At 38.9% G+C, this 20,041-nt stretch overlaps 1 protein-coding gene across 11 annotated transcripts in view; it reads left to right on the plus strand.

Annotated features, from left to right (window-relative positions):
* PLCH2 (phospholipase C eta 2) overlaps positions 1–20,041 on the plus strand; it is a 104,209-nt gene that overhangs the window by 62,051 nt on the left and 22,117 nt on the right. For all 11 annotated transcript variants that reach the window (XM_074560267.1, XM_074560273.1, XM_074560269.1 and 8 more), the window contains 9 exons: positions 6,827–6,973; positions 7,339–7,582; positions 8,123–8,252; positions 10,715–10,885; positions 12,631–12,724; positions 15,117–15,320; positions 16,404–16,524; positions 17,414–17,585; positions 17,841–17,948. In XM_074560267.1, coding sequence (XP_074416368.1) covers positions 6,827–6,973; positions 7,339–7,582; positions 8,123–8,252; positions 10,715–10,885; positions 12,631–12,724; positions 15,117–15,320; positions 16,404–16,524; positions 17,414–17,585; positions 17,841–17,948 — 1,391 coding nt within the window. The remainder of the gene's footprint in view (positions 1–6,826; positions 6,974–7,338; positions 7,583–8,122; positions 8,253–10,714; positions 10,886–12,630; positions 12,725–15,116; positions 15,321–16,403; positions 16,525–17,413; positions 17,586–17,840; positions 17,949–20,041) is intronic.

Consider the following 20,041-nt stretch of genomic DNA (forward strand, 5'->3'; position numbering starts at 1 on the left):
GTAAATGCATTTTAATAGCAGTCCAGTAAGGAAATCTGTGGTGGCCTTGACCAGAACCATCTGTTGCCTTGGAAGCATGTTTTTGTTCTACTTGTCTGTCAGCCTCACCAAAGATACTTTTTTTAACAAGACAGTTGGAATCATAGAATCTTCGTGGTTGGAAGGGACGTTTGAGATCATCGAGTCCAACCATACACACATAAAAAAGCCCCTACAATCTCTGCCACTAGAGCATGCCCTGAAATGCCCTGGAGGTATAGATAGCTTAGAAACTAATGGGAATTTTTGCAGAGGTCTAGAAATGCCGTGCTACTCTGCTTCTGCTTTTCTCTGGATCCAGATGGCTGATAGAGTCTCAAGCGAGAGATGGAGAGCTGACAGACTGACCTCGAATTAAGCACCCTAATTTCCAAAGGATTAAGAGCATCTCTTCTCCCATTAACATCTCATTTATTAGGGGTTGTGCGCTTGAAGGATGGATTCAGTCTTACATTATCTCTTGTACACAGCAAACACTGTCCCAACAGTTGCTGGCAGAATTATAAAGAAATTTTCTTTTCAAAGATACTTTTAAGATTTTTCTTTGCCAATGAAAAGAATAGTAGAGAGTCCTGAGATTTAGTGAGGCTTGAGTCAGTGAGAGCAAATAATGGGGAGAAAGTTCTTGCACTAGTAATAAGATGGTTGGTTTAAAAGGTGAGAACGACCGGCTCACACGGCTGTAGGAATGCAAAATGAAACAAATGAAGATTAATGAAGTTGGATGTGGTCTGGTTTTTAATTGGATCCTGGCATAATGATGCGAATCTGCTTGCTGTACCTGATCTATGAACCCTGTAGACAGAAAATACCTTAGGTTAACTCTTGATCGTGCCACTCACTGCATGGCAACGTCTCCTTTTCTGGTTTTTGTGTGTTTTGGTTCTGGTTTGTGGTTTTGGTTTGGGTTTTTTTGTTGTTGTTTGTTTTTTTTATTTGGGGATTTGCTCTGTGTGTGTATGAAGTAAAATCCACCCAGTAAGAACAGTCCAGTTTTTATGTAAGAGAAAACTGAACCAGTATCTCCCTCAATGAGTTCATATTGTAAGGAAAAGACTGTACTTTAAATATGTAATAATAAAGAATAAATATAAAATAAGTACAGTATAAAGGCTAAAAATAGATAAATAAATACAGATGGTTCGCCTCCATTATGAATCAGAGGATGCTAAATTCTCTGTGTATCTCTATGTATGTTTAGCGCATTCTGTATAAGGAGCAAAACCAGGTTGCTGTAGGCAACACTTAATGTTAAAGCTTCTGTGATAAGATCATTACTTGAGTGAACGTCTTCAGGGTCAGAAGTGACATTCTGGGAGACTTTATTATGAGGACAGTTCTATGATGAACTGTCATAGAGATTCCGCAAGCTCACAGAAATCAATTGTACAGTTCATATGCAGAATTTTCAAAATATCTTCTAATTCCAAGACTTTTCAGCTGAACAGAATTCCCACCACACTGTACTGGATATACTTTTTATATATATATATAAAAACCCCATATTTTATGTGCTTTTATAATATTATATTTATATATTGATTTTTTAAAAAGATTTAATGCCTCCTGTCTAAACTGAAACTGATATTCCTGGCAGGAATAGTTGGAGCTGGGCAGTTCTTTGGTTTACCTATTGATGAGCCAGTTATAGCTGCAAAACCATTTCCAGTGAGACTGTTTAAAAAGCGTGGCAATTATTATCTCTTCAATGGATTTGCAGTGCTGAATGTATGAGAAGTGTGGGAGTCCTCTGCTTGCATGTGGGAAAGCTGGTTTTGTTTGGTAATATTTTAAGGGATCCACTTGCTCTTATAGTGCCCATGTACTGGAGGGGTTTCTCTAGGCTCACAAACATGCTGCATCTTCTGGAGGCCCTGAAGAGAAATAAGCCTCTGAAATCTATTTTTCCCCCCTTCCAGCATTTAGAAGAGGGGTTGTTTTGAAACACGCAATCAGGATGCGTCTTGTCAGAACCGTTACCGGGGCAGAGCTGTGTGGTGGTGGCCGCCTGACTTTTCTCAGGGGACTGGCTCAGGCCAAAGCTGTAGGACGTAACCTGGGGCTGTGCTGAACTTTGGACGTGAATCTTTTGACAAAGCTGCTCCATGTATAAAAATACTCAATGACTCAACCCTTCTAACTTCTTTTCATCCTCACATGCTAAAATACTCCCACTCCTTCACAGATTTACATCAAACCAGAAACTCCTAAAAGACAATAATGCTACTGAACCATAAATAATTAACAGACATTAGAACATCTTTCTAATAATAAGCATGAAATTGGGCTCTTTTTTTTTTTCGTCAGGACGAATTGTAGGGATTTATGATTTGTGTAGTTTTGTTATTTATTGTTACCTTAAAACTTTTTGTAGTAACTATAAATATTACTATGAACTATGAAAAACCGCTTTGAGTCTTTTCACTGTGTCAGTCACTTTGTAAGAACACAAGAATGGAACTAAGTGTTCTCTGTTTCTGTTTCCTGCTCTGTTATGATATTCCTTTTTGCCGCAGTACAGAGATCTGTCTTCTCTTCATGTCTGTATTTTGTCCGGATGCAAATTGAGGAAACTCATTAGATCAAAAGAGAGTCGAACCCCAACTGAATTCTGCAAAAAGGTGCTATTGAAGTGCAAACTATTACTTCACCAAGAGGAAAACTTCAGCCTTAATTGAAGATAGTTAGGAGCCATTTCTTACCCAAAAAGATTCATTGCAAGGCTGAGGGATTTTTATTTGAAGTATAGAAATGAATCCTTAAAGAAGGTATCTGAACAATGGTAAGGAGAAGCAATTATACTTGCCTTCTCCTCAGTGTGCTGTTCTCATTGACATGATGTGAAAGACTTCAGAAAAAAAGATTTTATTTTTTGTTTAATATAAGTACCACCATGCTTCCTCCCCCCCCCGCAAATTTTCCTGCCAGTCTCTCTAGTTCTCTAAACTTTCAGTCCTGCAGACAGGTGAGGGTGTTTGTTTCAGTGCACGTACATCTGTAGAGATGCGGAGGTGCACTTTTCCCTTCTCCATCTCCTGGTCTTGGTCTGGCTACCCCTAGCTGACGCCTCTGCATCACCTCAAAGGTTTTCCTTCCTGTCTTGTTGGTAGCGTCCAGAAAAGCTGTTGTTCTGACACAAGAAGGAAAACGTTTCTTGCACTTTCCTCTCCTTGTGTCACCAAAACCAAAAAGATATTAACGGATACTTAAAACAGGTATTTGGTGTGGTCTGACCATTCAGCTGCCAGGGACACTGAACAGAACTGAACTCAGCTTTATGTCTGTAAACATTAATTGCAATTGTGCCTTGAATTACCAAAGAACAGTCCAGTGACCAGATCAGCTGGAACAGGCAGCAGGGCAGCTGCGGTGCTACCGTATACCCTGGGTAGGTTTGAGTGAACAATCCTGCAACAGAAACAAACAGCTGCATTAAAAAAAAATAATCTGTCTAGGGATGCTTATTAAAATTTTAACAGCTGAGGAATATATTCTTACTTCACGTAAAAGCAAAGTAAATGTGTGTTTTATGAAGTGTGCTTTTATTTTGGTGCTTCTGGTGTTGTAGTGAATTCCAGTAATGCTTCTGAGCTGTAGCACAGCATTTGCTTTTATGACTAATACCTGCTGACCACATCGATTTCATCTAAGGGCATCTGTGGTTGAAGCCAAGGTATCAGCTTTAAGAAATAAAATGTTACATGAGGGATTATCTTGTTCTTAATTTAACACCTTCTCTCTGTAAATATTTTATTAATGTAAACAATGTGCTCTACGGAATTGTGGCTTAAATTTAGTTGTATTATTAGTGATCTGCTTTCAAATTAATCTGCTTTGTTGAACGTTATTTTCCTGAGTAAATTGCCTGCATACAAGCTCTAAAGCACAGGAACATCAATGATTTTTCCATTTCTTTTACTCTACCTTGCTTTTCTTGGGTGTTTTTGCTTTTGCCCGAGAGGTAGACTTAAATTACCCCAAAGAATTGTGTGGGGTTTGATGCACTTTGGAATACATGGAATAAGTGTTTTAGTTTGGAGACTGTTTTATCTGTAATCTGTATGTACAGATTGATAAAAGCCTGAACTCAGGATTTGCTTGTGTTTATAAATCTGTACTCACTAGAATATATATTTTATATATTAGCTTTCATTCTTCCATCCAGAATCGGTGAAGTAATTTACACTACTCATCTCTAGGTCTGAAAAAAATAGATAAATACATTGGACATGGTAATAGTTTTAAATTTACTTAAACAGACCGGGCAGAAAAGCCAAGGGAACACTGAGTCGCAGACTATGCTCTGTCATTATGGGAGACCTGGCAGAAAATAGGAGTCTGCGTTCATTCCTGGGACGTAGCCAGTCGCTAACGGTTTGCATTAATGTTGTCAAGCTGAGTTCCTTGCACCAGCTGAATTTCAAAGTTCTGCCTCTGGTCGGGGCAGGCCCAGGCACGGCCCCAGCCTGGCTCCCAGGGGCGTCAAACGCAGGAGCTCTTGGAGGGAGCTGCTTCCAAGACTTGTTCCTTCTAAGGCCTCTGGCTGCGCTGTCTGTAACGCAGCCAAACCCCGAGGAGGGGCCCAGGGACAAAGTACAACACGGGGGAAAGGCCTCCTCCTAGGAGAACCTGGTTTTCAGTGATTTGGAAGAAGAAAAATCTGTTAGGTTCTTGCTGCAACATCTAGAAGCAAATGTGTAGGATCAGTGACTTAATCCATGGAAGAAATGGGAGGAAAAGCTGATAATCCTTCTTAACTTTCTAGATTTACTATTTCCAGAGTTTACTATTTTCTTTGGCCTGGATGGCAAGTAAAAGTGGGATGTAAACAGCAGACAGATGCAATGCCTTTGTGATGGCTGTGTGTGCAATGAAAATGGGCATTCTTGCTTCCAGAGAGAAGCAAATGTTCGGGCTATAAAGCTTTTGTGGGGTTTGCAGAAGTCCTAGTGTTGTTCTGTCATGCTAAAAATGTTGTATTTTTACTAAAGGAGTTTCAAAATAATGTTGCTGATAAATTTAGCTTAGCTTTGCCTCAGACTCGTTCTCTTGTGAAAGATCAAATGTTTCCTTTACAAATCTGGTTTCCTTTTTGCAGACATGCTGTGATACCTTGGTATTAATGAGCAAGTTAGGGATGTTGTCTGAATTTCCTCGTGCTTATTCTAGAAACCGATACATGGTAGTAGTTTGATTTAGAGTGTGATCAAAAGGTGAATATTATTAGTTCAGCTAAATCCCCCCAAATAAGTGTGCTGCTAGTAGTTCTATTATACTCTGCTTATTAATGTGTTTTTAATGTGCTTTGTGTTTCATCAGTCATGGGTGTTGGCAAGCAGTGGCAAAATGTTTATGAATTAGGACCGAATGCTAAAATATAATTATATAGATCTGCTAGGCTTTTTAGGTCATAATCTTTTAACTGCTTTAATAGGCAGAGGTTTCTGAGTTTGCTTATTAGGATTGTTCGCAAGCTTGGGAGCAGCTTATCTGGGTATGTATTTGTAGAATTGAGCTTCTGAACTTAGGGTGCTTATGAGAAAATTACAGATCTTCCATAGTCCCAGGTTACGGCTACAGATCCAACTTTGTTAGCATTCAGTGTTTTTTCTAACTCAGTCATAAAGAACTATAGTTAACTGATATTTTGGATTCACTTTAATCCAAATATGGGGATTTACTCATAATATATGTTACAGGGCAGAAAAAATATCAATAGTTTTTTATTTACACTTTTCCTTGTTGTATTTGAGTGCCTTACACAAAGCATTGATCAGTGCAAATAATATCTGCTCAGTATTGCTCTTTCAGCTTCTTCCCAAGAAGAAAACTTTGGAATCTTCTTAAGCACAGTAAAATACTATTTATATTAAAGAAGGCAAATCAAAATAATGCCCCCTTCTACTTGTTAGGATTTTTGTTAGGTTATCTATGTTTACCTGACTGGCGTAGGATAAAATGACTCCATTGTTGACCCTAACTGTAGACCTCTTTATAAGAACGTAGCCTTTGAATCTGGCTTCATCTTTGCAGTCACGCGCTGGGTTCTAATCACTATCCTGCTGTTAATTTTTAAGGCAGTGAAAATGGTTTAACTCTTTAAGTCGTTTGTACATAAAAGCTTTTGAATTATTTTTAGGGTTCCTAGAATACTTCTGATGACCAAGTTGGGTAATTAAATTTTTTTCTTAATTGGATTCAATTTAATTGGATAGACAGAATGCGAACTAAACTGCTTCATAAGAAGCCGTGGTACTTCTAAACATCAATACTGCTGACAGGAACTCTAGAATTTACAAAGAGAGAAATGTGAAAAAAACTTGTTATGCCACAAGGGTTCTGTATGTTTAAGAGGCAAAAACACGAGGCATAATGAAAATAACTTTCCTGACGTGGATAGAACTGTGTTAGTTTTTTCTGGCCAAGGATCCAAACTTCCAGGTGAAATGTCATACTGTGTCCAGCACAAGTTTTACATATTGTAGGAGCTCAAATTAAGCATTCGAGTTGGTCTTAAGAAGGATATGTACCTTGCACCAATTCCAACATAGGTATGTTTCATACCTATTAATATGGGAATGAAAACTCACGTTTGCAGGTAAGTCCACAATTGCCAAGAATCTTTCTGACTTTTTAATCATACCTCTTATATTAGACAGTACAGGAAATCTTGTCCTTTGACTCCAACTGTTAATTTGGCAGCTGCTTGATATGTTTTCTTCCTGTAAAGGTGATTTTAAAGGGAGCAAGACCTGACTTACTAATATCACTTTATTTCTCTCTTCAGTGGAAAGATGTATGAGTTCCATGCAAGCTGGTACCCAAATGATCAAACTCCGTGGCAGTTCCAAAGGTTTGGTCCGCTTCTATTATTTGGATGAGCATAAGTCATGTATTCGCTGGAGACCCTCTCGAAAGAATGAGAAAGCCAAAAGTGAGTGTCAATCACAGAACCTTTCTTCTGATTCCTTCTAGGGTATTGCCCTCTTATAAACAAATGAGTATGAAGGATTTGGTTCATTCAGAGGTGATCAAGAAGAGTGTTGTACTTGAATTTAAAGGGCACTAAATTATTTTAATTAATAGTTTATGAAGACCAAGCTGCTGTTGTTAGCTCTACAGGTTGCAGTAGTGTAGTATGTTGTAAATGAGTTGCAGGGAAACCCTGCGTGAATCGGGACCTTGCAATGTGAGGTTTGGGCCCTTCCTCTACAGAATTTCTCTACAGCATAAATGCATCCTGTCTGCCCTAGGGCATGCACACAGTCATTAATGAACTACATGCTTTTGTCATTCTAGTTTCTATCGACTCTATTCAGGAGGTTTGCGAGGGGAAGCAATCGGAGATCTTTCAACGCTATGCCGATGGCAGTTTTGATCCCAACTGCTGCTTCAGCATCTACTATGGAGACCATATGGAATCTCTTGACCTGGTATCTTCCAGTGGAGAGGAAGCACGCACCTGGATCACAGGGCTAAAATACCTGATGGCAGGGATCAGTGATGAAGACAGCCTCTCAAAACGCCAAAGGACCAGAGACCAATATCCTTCTTATATTATCTGAGAGCATTTCACAGTTATGGAGACCTATCAGTGGCATAGGGTTTCCTTTAAGTATTTATTTTGCTAAAAGTAAGCATTAGGCTCAAAGCTTCAAAGCAGTTCCCATTGTATTCTCTGTTTCCAGAGACAGAGAGAGGAGTCATTGGAGAGGATTGTTCTGGGCAAGATTTGGAGATGAATGACTGGAGTGAACTGAAAAACATACAGGTATATTCTTTTAGCTCTTCCTCCCTGTGTAAAGCTGACCATTTCATTTGGTTATACAGGACAAAGTGTCATGCAGTTTGCTCAGAAGTTAGTTCTGTGCTGTAGTATGGGTAGATAGCTTGTGTTGCATGTTGAGCATAGCAAGTCTAGAAGCTGTTACTGAAATAACATGAGTAGAGTTATATATTACCTTGAATTTTCTTTCATTGCTGGCCTCATATACAGTCTTTCCTAACATGAAAAAAATAATATATACATAACGTTCAGTAATATCCCTTGATATTCCATGCTGTTCCTTAACTCCTGTTCAATGTGGTTGAAGCAGACATTTGATGAGGCAGATAAAAATGGTGATGGCAGTCTGAGTATTAGTGAAGTGCTCCAGCTAATGCACAAACTGAATGTGAACCTGCCCCGACAAAAGGTCAAGCAAATGTTTAAGGTAAGAACTAAAAATGTATTTTTTTCTAAAACAAGGATTGAGCTGATGGAGATTTAATGTGAAACCTAATAGAAGAGATGGTAAATGCTTCAGCAGCTGGTTTGTTTCCACTCTGATGAGAGATACTACACAGTCCATTTGGTAAATTGAAGAGAGCTCCAGAAACACGTCATAGATAAATTGTTATTCATAGAAAAAGGCATTACACCAGGTACCTTCTGGTGTTACATAACGGAAGACACACACTACAAAGACTGATTTTTTGCTATAATTTTTGATCTGAAACTCAGTAGGGTTTCCTCCTCTGATTACGTTCTCTGTAATAAATATTATCCAGTAAAGTATACAATATCCTCCAATAACTGGTACTAATAAAATATCCAGTATGCAAACTTCCCTATCTGTCATGTTTTTTGCACTGCTAAGAGCTATTTGTTTGGCATTGCATTCTACTGACCTAGACCTGATTTGTTGGGGAACTGAACTATGGAGGTGCATATGCTTTTATAATCAAAAAGTCTGTTCTGTGAAGGACCTAAGCAGAAGTTGAATCAATAGTTTTCATCATAGTGAACTGCTGTGACATTTGCACACAAAAAAACTTGTGCTTATTGGTTTTACTGTTTGTAATCAATGACAATTACTACACGTATCGGGTGCTTTAGAAATGCTATTAACAAAGAAAAATAGGTTTGCTTTTTCCACAAGCAATGCATAATTGAAACCGAGCTGGTCTCAACTGAAAATATAATTGCTGTTTGGTAGCTTAGAATCAGAATATTAAGCAGCCTTGAAATGAAAAACAAATCTCTTGGTTAATGAAATAGCTACACCAAGTATTATAAGATATAGTAGGGTAGATTATATGTAGGTCTTGAAGGAAGTTACCTTGAATATTAATTTTTCTAGTTAAAAAAGTAGTGAGTTGTTTAAAAAAGTGTTGCCATAGTTACAATAGGAAAAGCCATTTTTATTAGTTCTTACTCACAAATTCATTGTTATTTTCGCCTGGCACTCATTTCTGAAGAAGCTTCTTCTATGACTTCGTGACTCCTCATTCTTCCAGTCACTTTCTCCATGGTACTGGCAGCTTCATGACACGGGCTCTGGAACTGCTGAAGTGTGAGACTGGAAGAGAGATAAAATAGTGAGGTCTGTCAAGATTAAAGAGTAGGGAGTAAGTGCAGGGTGTCCTTTGGGAACAAGGAAAGTGGAGGCTGTTCGTGTAAGTTTTTAAAAATCTCTGTGGGTGCATTAGAATAAACTGCCAGGTTGTGGCAGTACTTCGTTCTTGGGCAAATAACTGCGAATTGATGCCAGCTTGCCAGGACAGCAGGGCCTTGGGAAGGCTGCTCAGCGCTGCTGTCCGTGGCTGGGAGAGCTTATTACCAGCATTTTCCTCAATTGATACAAGTGCGTTTCTATGGCAGTATGTGAAGGAGATTCAGTGAAAAATATGAAGATTTGGTAGAAACTTGCCCGATTTGGTTTTTAATTTTGTGGCCTGAAATGTGTGTAAAAATGTTTACAGTGACAGTGAGCAAAGAAATATGCTGATAACTCCTTTATTGAGAACAGAGTAGGGAGTGCTGGATAAGCTTTTTTTCATAAAATGGGCGAGTGTTGTCTATCCTGTTTGGGAAGCATTGCAGCTTTGCTTTTTCATACTTTCCCTTGGCAGAATTTCTCATTCATTTTTTCATGCTTCTAGGACAGGCTTTTAGGAAACACGGTAATTCCATAATCTCTCTTCCAAATAGTTACAATATTGTGTGGGTCCCATTGTGACCAGACTCTCACAAGATTTCTTTGAAGAAATTCTATCTCCACTGTGTGCAAACAGTAAGTAGGATTGCTGATACAGCTGAGGGTGGTTTGGATCACAGGCTAGGGCACCTGACCCCAAAAAGTAAAGAACCAAGAAACATGCGTGTTGTAGGGAATAGATATACCAGAGAATATAGTGTCATTTACTGATGATTTTTTCTTCACTTGCAAAATTAGTATTCTTGCAGATCGTATAGTTTATGGCTCACAAATCCTGGATATAAAATAAATTTCAAGATGACTTGGGTTCTGATGGTTTTATGAATGGGTAATTCTGCCAGACGTTTGCAGCGTACACTGTCTTACTTCATTGCCATAGACAGAAGAAATCCTTCAAGCAGGGGTCCTTGTGGAACAATAAAGACCTTAAAAGTTTTTTCTTGTCTCATGTACTAATGCATACATTTAAGAGGTTCAAAGGGGAAAGCTGTGCAAAGCATTCAAATGACAAGCATCAGCCTGATAAATCAATCTGTTGTAGCAGACCATACAGTGAGTAGCCATGTCAGGCAGCATCAGCCTGCATTTAATTTCAGTGTTGCTTTGTTCTCATGCAGGAGCTTGTTTATCCAAAGTTTGTTCAAGCTATTGCTGGGCAATTGGGTAACTCATTGCCTTATTGCTGTGTAATGCAGGAGGCTGATACGGATGATAACCAGGGCACGCTGGGCTTTGATGAGTTCTGCGCCTTCTATAAGATGATGTCAACACGACGTGATTTGTACCTGCTAATGCTCACCTACAGCAACCACAAGGACTACCTAGATACCGATGACCTGAGACGCTTTCTGGAGACTGAACAGAAGGTAGGCCCAAGCCAGGAAAAGACTTCCAGTCTGCATGCCTTTCTGTTGGCCATTGGGAATGCGTTGCCTTTTTAAAGGGGTGAGAACTTTGTTGTCATGTGTGTGAAAAATAGACAGTTAGGCCTGTCTGTACCAGAAGGACATTCATCCATTGGAAGAGGTTGCCTGCAGAGGTTTTGCAGTCTCCGTCCTTGGAGGTTTTGAGGACCAGACTAGGTAGCACCCTAAGCTAACTGATGTGACCTTGTAGTTGACCCTGGTTTGAGCAGGATTTGGGGCCGGATGACTTTGAGGTCCCTGAATGATCCTATGGTCTTTCATCTGGAGACTTGTGGATGATTCTGAAGTGAGGAAAAATAACTGGGCAGGAAGATGCAGTCAATGCAGGAACAAATGCATTGGTTCATCTTTGCCTTTTTCCTCTCCTCATCTCTTTTGAAGCTGGATGCCTGTAAGTCATAAATCTCCATCGGTGCCAAATGTTGTCTAAGAAATGAATGAATAAAAAAGCCACCTCTCTGGCACTTATCATTTTAGATAAGTGGGGTATGTTTCCATTTCATTGGTCAATTGATCCTCCAGATGGTGAGAGGAAAATGAACACTCCCCACAGGACACAAATCAGCTCAGCTAATCACTGACGTGGACAACTCATGCCTGTGGGGCTTCTCTCCCTTGCCTAGTGTTACTCTTTCTCATACAATATGTACAGGGGAAGTGTTCATCTGCGCGTTTGAAGCTGTACCAGAAAAACCTGTTGTTCCAGAGATTTATCTTTTGAACCCACCAAACCTATAATGTATGGGCAAATAAAGGTTTAGGGTTTTTTTTCTTCCTCTTCTTTTACTTTTATTTATGAGGTTTTAAATTACCCCCAGAAAAGGCATTGATCTGGTAGCAGACATGCTGGTGGTTTCATTTCCCCCTAAGCAAAGACTCCTATGTTGCCAAAACGGTCATCAATTTGGTCACTTTATTGGCAGTGCCCTTTGCTGACAAGGGCTTTGCTGGACCACGCAGGACGGGAATATTAAATAATAGCAGGAATAATAATTAGAGGATAAATCAACAGTAAATAGCAGGAATATTAAATAATATTGTTAATATTGAATTATGAAAACACTGCAAGGTAAAAAAAACTACAGCTTATCATAAATGGCCCTCTTTTATTAAATGACAGCATTTACAAACATGTATTTCCCTTTGTACTCTTTCCTTTTTCAGTTGAGAATGCAAAGCAACCTTGAAGTTAACAGATTTCTTCAAGGAGCTTTCTGAGAGCATTATGTCCCGATTCTCTGTTACCCTGCTGGTAACTGATTTTTTTATCTGCTGCATGAAGATGAGCCATTTTCTTGTTTTATTTTAAAGTAAAAACCCTTTGATAATGCAAACTAATCCTTTAATCCTACAAGACAAGAAATCCCATTGGTTTGTGACAAAGCTTGTTCTGTTTGGCTGCTCTTTGTGCCTAATAACACTCTAACCAGATCTGACCTACAAAGCAGAACTCTGTCTTTATTGGCTGTCACTGGGCAGCTGCCAATAGGGCAGAAACTTTTCACGAAGCAGTTTAGTTCTTATCTGACGTGACACTGATTGACAGGAGTGAGAATCTCACTGGGTAACTGGAAAACCTTAGTACCACTATTGATGATCTGGACAGTTGTTAAACTGTATATGGGGAAAAGATCTAAGGGAAGATGTGATTACTACTTAACACTTCATTTTTGCTACTTTTACAGATGACAAATGTGACTAAAGAACACTGCCTGGAAATCATCAGCCAGTTTGAGCCTTGCCTGGAGAACAAGAAGGAGGGAGCTCTGGGGATTGACGGTGAGCTGGCTGGTGTAGCTTGTGTAGGAAAGAGGCAACTTTTTAAATGCTTATGAGAATATTGCATTCATTTGCATAATGTATAGTCATAGAATTTTGTCGTGTTGTAGAGTATGTTTCAGAAGGTGGGGTTTTTTTTCAATATCTATTATTTGCTGAGGAACCTAAGGGGAAATTGGTACTCTTTTGAAGATTTTTAAAGGTACATATCATGATGAAGCAGCAGTCATTGAAAGTCAGCTGGAGCTGGATGCGTCTTTATTTCTGCTTTTGGAAAATACAGTAGAATTTAGTTGCATCATTCCTGCAGGTATTTTTGGAAATCCTTTAAGTTTTGATAAGAGGAGTGATGTGATCCATAGTAAACATGTGAAGTGGGGTGATAGGTGAAATTTGTCTAGAAGTATGCTTTCTTGATTTCTGGTGCTAAAGCCTTTGCTCTGAATATAACAATGTTGTACCATCATGATGGTAGCATTTTGAGGACTGATTCTAAATCCTTTCCCCTAAATAGTAAATCTGCCAGATCTTGTTGTCTCCAATGACAGAATACATTCCTCAGGAATTAGATTCTGTGTAAAAATTCTAGGACCTTTTGAAAACTAATCTTGTCCATTTCTGTCGGTGTATTGTCATAGTGAAAAGTGGCAACATATGAGTTCAGTTTGGTATACTGTGTGAAGTGGGATATTGTGTAAGATGGTTGTGGGGTTTTTTTCAAGAAACGATGGTTGCAGGGTTCTAGTTTTTTTTTCAAGAAATGATGGTTGCTTAGGATGGATTTGGGTCTGTTCTACTTCCAGACTAAATTTTAAGTTTATTTTAAAGTTTACACTAATGCAAAGTGAGTGTAGCAGTTCACATAATAATGTTTTTATTTACTGGTGCTTTACAGTCAGTGGCAATCACATAAATAATGAATAATCAGGTCCATTATCTTGCCTTCCTCTTAGCTAGAAAAGCAAAACTAGGCTTTCCAAGTAATTCTGTTTTTTCATACTGGAAAGAAAAACTGTAAAAAAACCAGCCTGATCGATAAAATTGCTTTGCCTAAGAATGGATGAGCAAACAGTTGAGAGCTTATGTGTAAGGACTAGAGAGCAGTCCAACATGGGTGACGTTCTGCTGGGTGTCTGCTCCAGATCTCCTCATCAGGTGAGGTTATTCTGAGACAACTGAAAAAAGCTTCACGTTAACAGGCTCTGCTCCTTATGGGAAACTTACTGGAAGTGCAACAGAATGGAATGTATCTAATCTAGAGCTTAACCAATGCAGGAGATGCTGGAGAGCATTGACGATAACATCTGAACAGAGGTGGCTGAGGAGCTGACAAAGGGCACGGTGCTGCATTCGGTACTGACAAAGAGGAAAAAAATGCTTAGAAAACGTAGATCTGTGTCTGCATGCATATACATGTACACTTATGTGTGCACACACAGAGAGAAGTTATGCTTTTCTTGGCTTTGTGTGTAGTTGAGACTAGGTAATTTGTGTGTAATTAGGCTAAGCTGAGGTTCCCTAGGATATTGTTCAAAAAGTTTTGGCTGCTATTTGTATTTATCAGCTCTTCTCCTTTAATAAAGCTTTCATCAACACAAAATGTAAAGCCTATAAGAACAGTCAAAAAAGTGACATTTTATCTCAAATTCTATTCAAGCTCATTTTCTCTGTGTTCTGTAGACCAGTATTCGAGACTGATTTTGAGGACTGGAGATATTTTGCCTTGTGTAGCTTTAGTGAAACAAGGGACCAGTCTGTCACTGTCAGAGAAAGTGAGTTAAGACCTGTAGAAGTTTGGCAGGATTTTCATATGGGCACTGTTTTATTTATGGAATAATGAGTGAAATGTCATGAGAATTAGAAGTCTTGAAGCAGAGACCTTTTGAATAAAGACGACATCACTGTCAACAGCTGTTAAAGCCAGGATGTCAATGGAAATCTTAGTCTTTCATTGGTCGTGAATGAAAAGAATTTTTGGGAGACTTGAAATGGAAGTAACAGTTTTTAATGTTAGTCTGTCTTGTGAAAGTGTCTGTGTGTATGTGATCAAAATGCCAGGATATGTCTGCAGATCTCTGGAGGCTTTTATGTGCCATGCGACCTAATGTCCCAGTAGAGTCTTTTGACAAAAATTATAAGCCTAAAATATCAGGTTTGGGTTAAATAGACTTTTTTTTTTTTTTTCTGGAAAGACATAGAGCAAGGAAATGTACAAAGCAACTAGAAATTTCTTGAAAGCAATAATCGCAATTGTGATAGGATGTTGTAGTGTTATTTATTTATCTTACATTCATGAACATGTAAGTAGGGATACATTTTTAGGCTGGTTTTAGGAAGGCTACAGCAACAAAAAGAATAAACTTGTATTATTTATAGTATTATTTATTTACAGGTTTCACCAACTACATGCGGAGTCCGTCAGGGGACATATTCAACCCAGAACACTACCAAGTGAATCAGGACATGAGTTATCCTTTGAGTCACTATTTCATTACCTCTTCACATAATACCTACCTCATGGGAGATCAACTGATGTCCCAGTCCAGGGTGGACATGTATGCATGGGTGCTACAATCTGGCTGTCGTTGCGTAGAAGGTAAAGATCAAAAAAAGAATCATCAGTAAGCTCCACAGTTTTGTTTCTCCTCTGTAAAGGAAGACTCGTTACTTCTGCAGAAGACGTGGTAATTGGCTAGAGGAAAAAGCCTAGTAAAATAGTGTCTTCCTTTCATAAAGAACAACAAAATAATGTTACCATATAATGGATGAATTTCTTGAGCTTGGAAATTAGGCAGACATTTGAAGAGCAGTGGTGTTGGTACTGAGGAAAAAAAAAATGTAAAAATATTTTTGCAGGGAGGACACTAACGTTCAGTGGAATGTATTGGTGTATATGCTTTCTAGCCGAGTGTATGGCAGCCAAGCGGGGAAATGTGGCAGGGCTCCTGGTGAGGGAAGTAGGGTTCTGTTACGTGAAGTGCTGACGGCCTCTGCAGTGACCAGGAAGCCTTTATGTGAAATCCCTTCTGATGTTCGTAGTGCCTTTCTGAGACAGTACCTGTTTCATAATAATTTTTAATAATATCCTGACCATCAAAGCATTTTCACAATTTTTCAAAAGGCCCTTATTGTAGTTTGCTCAGGTCAGATTGTGGGCATGCCAGTGGGTGCTTCAGAGGAGTAAAACGTTTTGTGGCAATATGTTTGTAAACATATTAATTAATTAATAAGGTTAGGCAAAATCCAAAGAAGGCTAGAGATGCCTATGTCTCAGCTTTGCATGTGGTGTGAGAAGCTTGCTGAAGATTCTCCACTTTCCTTTTCAGGTTCAGCTGTAGTGTAATGAAGGTAATGCTATGCTAGGTCATCTCTCTTCCTGTCATAATACTCTTCAGCACTTGTCAAAGGAGATCTTTTTTGCTTTTTTGCTTTCTCAAACAATGGGACCAGTCATCTGTACACAGTAGAATGTCAAGGCCAGGAAGTTTCTTCAGAGGAAGGACATTCAGCACAGTGAGGAGGGAGACAAAGATGAAGGGTGGGGATGAACCTATACCCTGCTTTGTTGGGTACATGTCTGGCTGGGTTGCTGAAGGGAATTGCAGGGTCTCATAGTCTTCCACAGATGGTGGCCCCAGATGTTACTTGTCTGACGGTTGTTGTTGTTTCTCTTCTACAGTTGACTGCTGGGATGGGCCGGATGGTGAACCAATTGTCCACCATGGATACACTTTGACTTCCAAAATTCTCTTCAAAGATGTGATTGAAACTATCAACAAATATGCCTTTATCAAGAATGAGTATGTATACACTCTGCCAACTTTTGAGTCTCGGGACCATAAAGTGTTTCCGAGCATCCTTGTAAAGGCAGTCAGTGAAAATCTAACCTGGTTCTACATATGCCAGACAGAATTCTGAGTTGTTTTCTGTGGGAAGAAAGCCTTCAGAAAGAAACAGCAAGGCAAAACTGACTGAGTAGGGGCATTCTGCACATAGTTGTGGGGTTGTCTTTATCCCATTCACAGAAGACAAGAGGATCAACATGTTTTGACAGTGAATGTTTTTAGCGAATAGCTGGCAGTTTAACCACATATCTCTGGATGTACTGCTCTGTTGCTAGCTAGAAAAGTTTTCATGGAAGAACTAACACAACAAGTTTATTACTTGGTTTTTGGAAGTGCGAAGTTAAAGACAAAGCCCCTTTGGGGATCTTTTCAGTTCTTGGAACCTTTATTTATTAGTGGGGCTTGTACTAGATGACCTTTAAGGGTCCTTCCAGCTCAAACTGTTTTATGATTCTATGATTTGCTTCTACCTGTGAGAGTACTAAAAGGCTGAAGTACTGATTGGAGAGGAGAAATGAAGGCACTGGCTATTTTGGTTTTCCTTATGAATGTCTTGCTAGAATCTCTTTGATAGGAAGTGGAGGTCAGGGCTCAGTAGTGAAGGAAGGCGAAAAGCATGCTCTGGAAAAAAATGCATCAAATCAGATTGCAGAAGTTTAACTATCCTGTGGCTGTCAAAAAGTTGACCGTTGAGTTTGCAGTGAGTAGTGGGGGTATCAGTCCTGTGCCCACACTGATTTATTTAACCCCTGGGGGTTTCATTGGGTTTCAGTAATAACCCTTATCTTCTTAATGCATAAAAGCTAAACTTGCAGTTGATGATACTTGCTTATGTCTCTGACAGGTACCCTGTTATCTTGTCAATTGAGAACCATTGCAGTGTCGTTCAGCAGAAAAAGATGGCTCAGTATCTTACAGAAATTCTGGGAGACAAGCTGGATCTGTCTTGTGTGCACAATGATGATTCTACCACGCTCCCTTCTCCAGCAAGTCTTAAAGGAAAGATACTAGTTAAGGTAAAAACCTCCTTTGTTTGTTCCATCCCTCTTTTTGTTTGTGATTTCTATCTAGTTATCACTTATACCCTAACAAATCATTTTACAAAAAGCAGTCTTTAAGAACCTGGTACTTAAGGTTCTGAACAAATGTCTTCTCAATCAATAAGAACCTGGTTGCATGCTTTGAATAATTTATTTATTTATTTATTTATACTAATGTGTGATAGCAAGAGCTGCACGCTAACCTACCTGTGTAATCATTTTATCTTCTAGGGGAAGAAACTTCCAGCCAACATCAGTGATGATGCAGAGGAAGGTGAAGTTTCTGATGAGGACAGTGCTGATGAGATTGATGATGACTGCAAACTAATGAATGGAGATGTAAGTTAAGTGACCATTTGAATGTAAATATAGGTTCAGTTTTCCCATGCCTGCGAGAAGAAACCTTGTATGAGTTCTCTGGAATGTGAACGTGGCCTAATCTTTGGGATTCATCACAAGTCTTGTAGGTTCTAAGCCTTCATGGGCACAGATTTGACAGAAGTGCATACTAGGCAGCACCAGTTCTAGTGGTTATGTTTCATGTTTGGAATTTTGGTCTTTGAATATTTTAAATAGTAGTATCTCATGATTCTTTATTGTACCATGGTATTCTTCCCCCCCAATGCTGAAGAAGAAAAGAAGAAAAATTCTACTTATGACAAATTGTCGTCATTGTTGCAGAGCACCCTTTTGGTTTGCTGCATGCTAGGTTTAGTTGATTTTTACTGTAAGGATGTGCTAAAATGGAGAATCTCTGCTTGCTTCAACCTGAACATCTCTTATTTCTTCATCCTTTTTAAAAGCTAATTTTTTTTGTCATTTTAATCTTCCGGCAAGTGACATTGCACCTTACAGAAACAATATAAAATACACAGCAAAATCCTTTCATAACATAAACTAGGTTGCCTTGGAGAGAGATTGCATTTTCAGTCCTCTCTCCCTCAGGCTATTTCCTAATTTTGTATTATAGATTTGATCTTCTCCATCTAAAACTAAAAGAGAAACTTCTTTATGAATAAGTCCACCAAAGGGGGAAAATAAGTTGTTTAGTTTTTTAAATTATTATGGTTTAGTATTTTAAATTATTATGTTTCAGTATTTTAAAGCTGAGATCTGTGGTGTTTTAACACTTCATATTTTTTACTCTTTCTTCTTACACAATGCATGTTTTCAAAGTGGAAGGTATTGTAAAGCCAGTGGTGACACAGTTCAGTTCAGCAGGCTTTCCACCTAAGTAAGATCAGACCCGTATCAAGGCATGAATGACCATTTTGAACAAGGAGAAAATGAGTTGAAAGCCAAACCAAAAACTTTTAAAACCTGCTTAGTGGCTACCTGTGCAGCTGACTGTACAGGGAAACTAGAACTATGCAAACTGAACAAAATGAGAATTGCACTTTTCTTGACTTTGAAACTTCACGGTGATCAACAAAGTTCTCTCAGCTTGTTTTCCTTTGTTTTCTAGTTCTTCTGTCTGTATCCCAGGCATGGCAGACTGTTTCCAATATCCAAAGGAAACAAGGCAGGTGGTTTGACAACCCTGCTGAAATCAGGGGCGCTGTGGCACTTAAGATCCTGATTTTGCAAGTTTTCCAAATAATTTCTAGGCTTAAAGATGGTTTGTTTCAAGAGGATCCTAATGCAGATGCTTGAACAGGCAGAAACGTTAGCGGGTCTCTCATTGCTGGAAATTACTTTTGCCATGGTTCTTTTTGACTTCGCCCACACATACGCTATTTATAAAGAGATGTCAAATAATGTTTATTTTTCTTCCATTAAATGGATGGAGAAATGAATGCCAGTAAGAAAGGTGTCATTATTCATAATAAAATTAGGTAATAACATGTTACGGCTGAGTGTATTATCTTCACTAAAGGCTCAGTAGACATCGCTTTGCTGACCTCATTGTCTCTGTTACTAACGGTACACTTTGCTATGAGGTTTACTGATGCTTTAAATCTGAGATTTGCTACATCTGGTTTGCTTTTCAAGCCAAATTTTGAAGAGCTCAGAAAATCATAACTTGTTTCATGACAAATTTAACTGGGAATTCTTAAGGCCTACTGAGAAAACACAATCTGTCACCTCTTAAAAGACCTGGGATTGTGAGTTTATGCCTAATGGATGAAAAAGAAAGCTCTGTATTTCTATTTTTGTTTCCTCTAATTCCTCGCATGGGCTATGATGTGCACAGACGGAGATAACAGTTCTCTCACATTTTGCCCTTGAACTGCTGAAATCAAGATTCAAAAGCTTCTCCCATTCCATCCAACAGAATCTTGCAACTATTGTAGCTGCAGAGTCAACCTTGACATAGCACGTGAATGCTGTCCATCATCCCCAATGTGTGAGAGAAATACTGTATACTCAGAGTTTCCACACGTATCCATTACTGTTAAATTTCTATGATGAATGGCTTATTGGGCAGCACA

The sequence above is a fragment of the Larus michahellis genome, chromosome 16 (assembly GCF_964199755.1).
Source record: "Larus michahellis chromosome 16, bLarMic1.1, whole genome shotgun sequence".
Lineage (NCBI taxonomy): Eukaryota > Metazoa > Chordata > Aves > Charadriiformes > Laridae > Larus > Larus michahellis.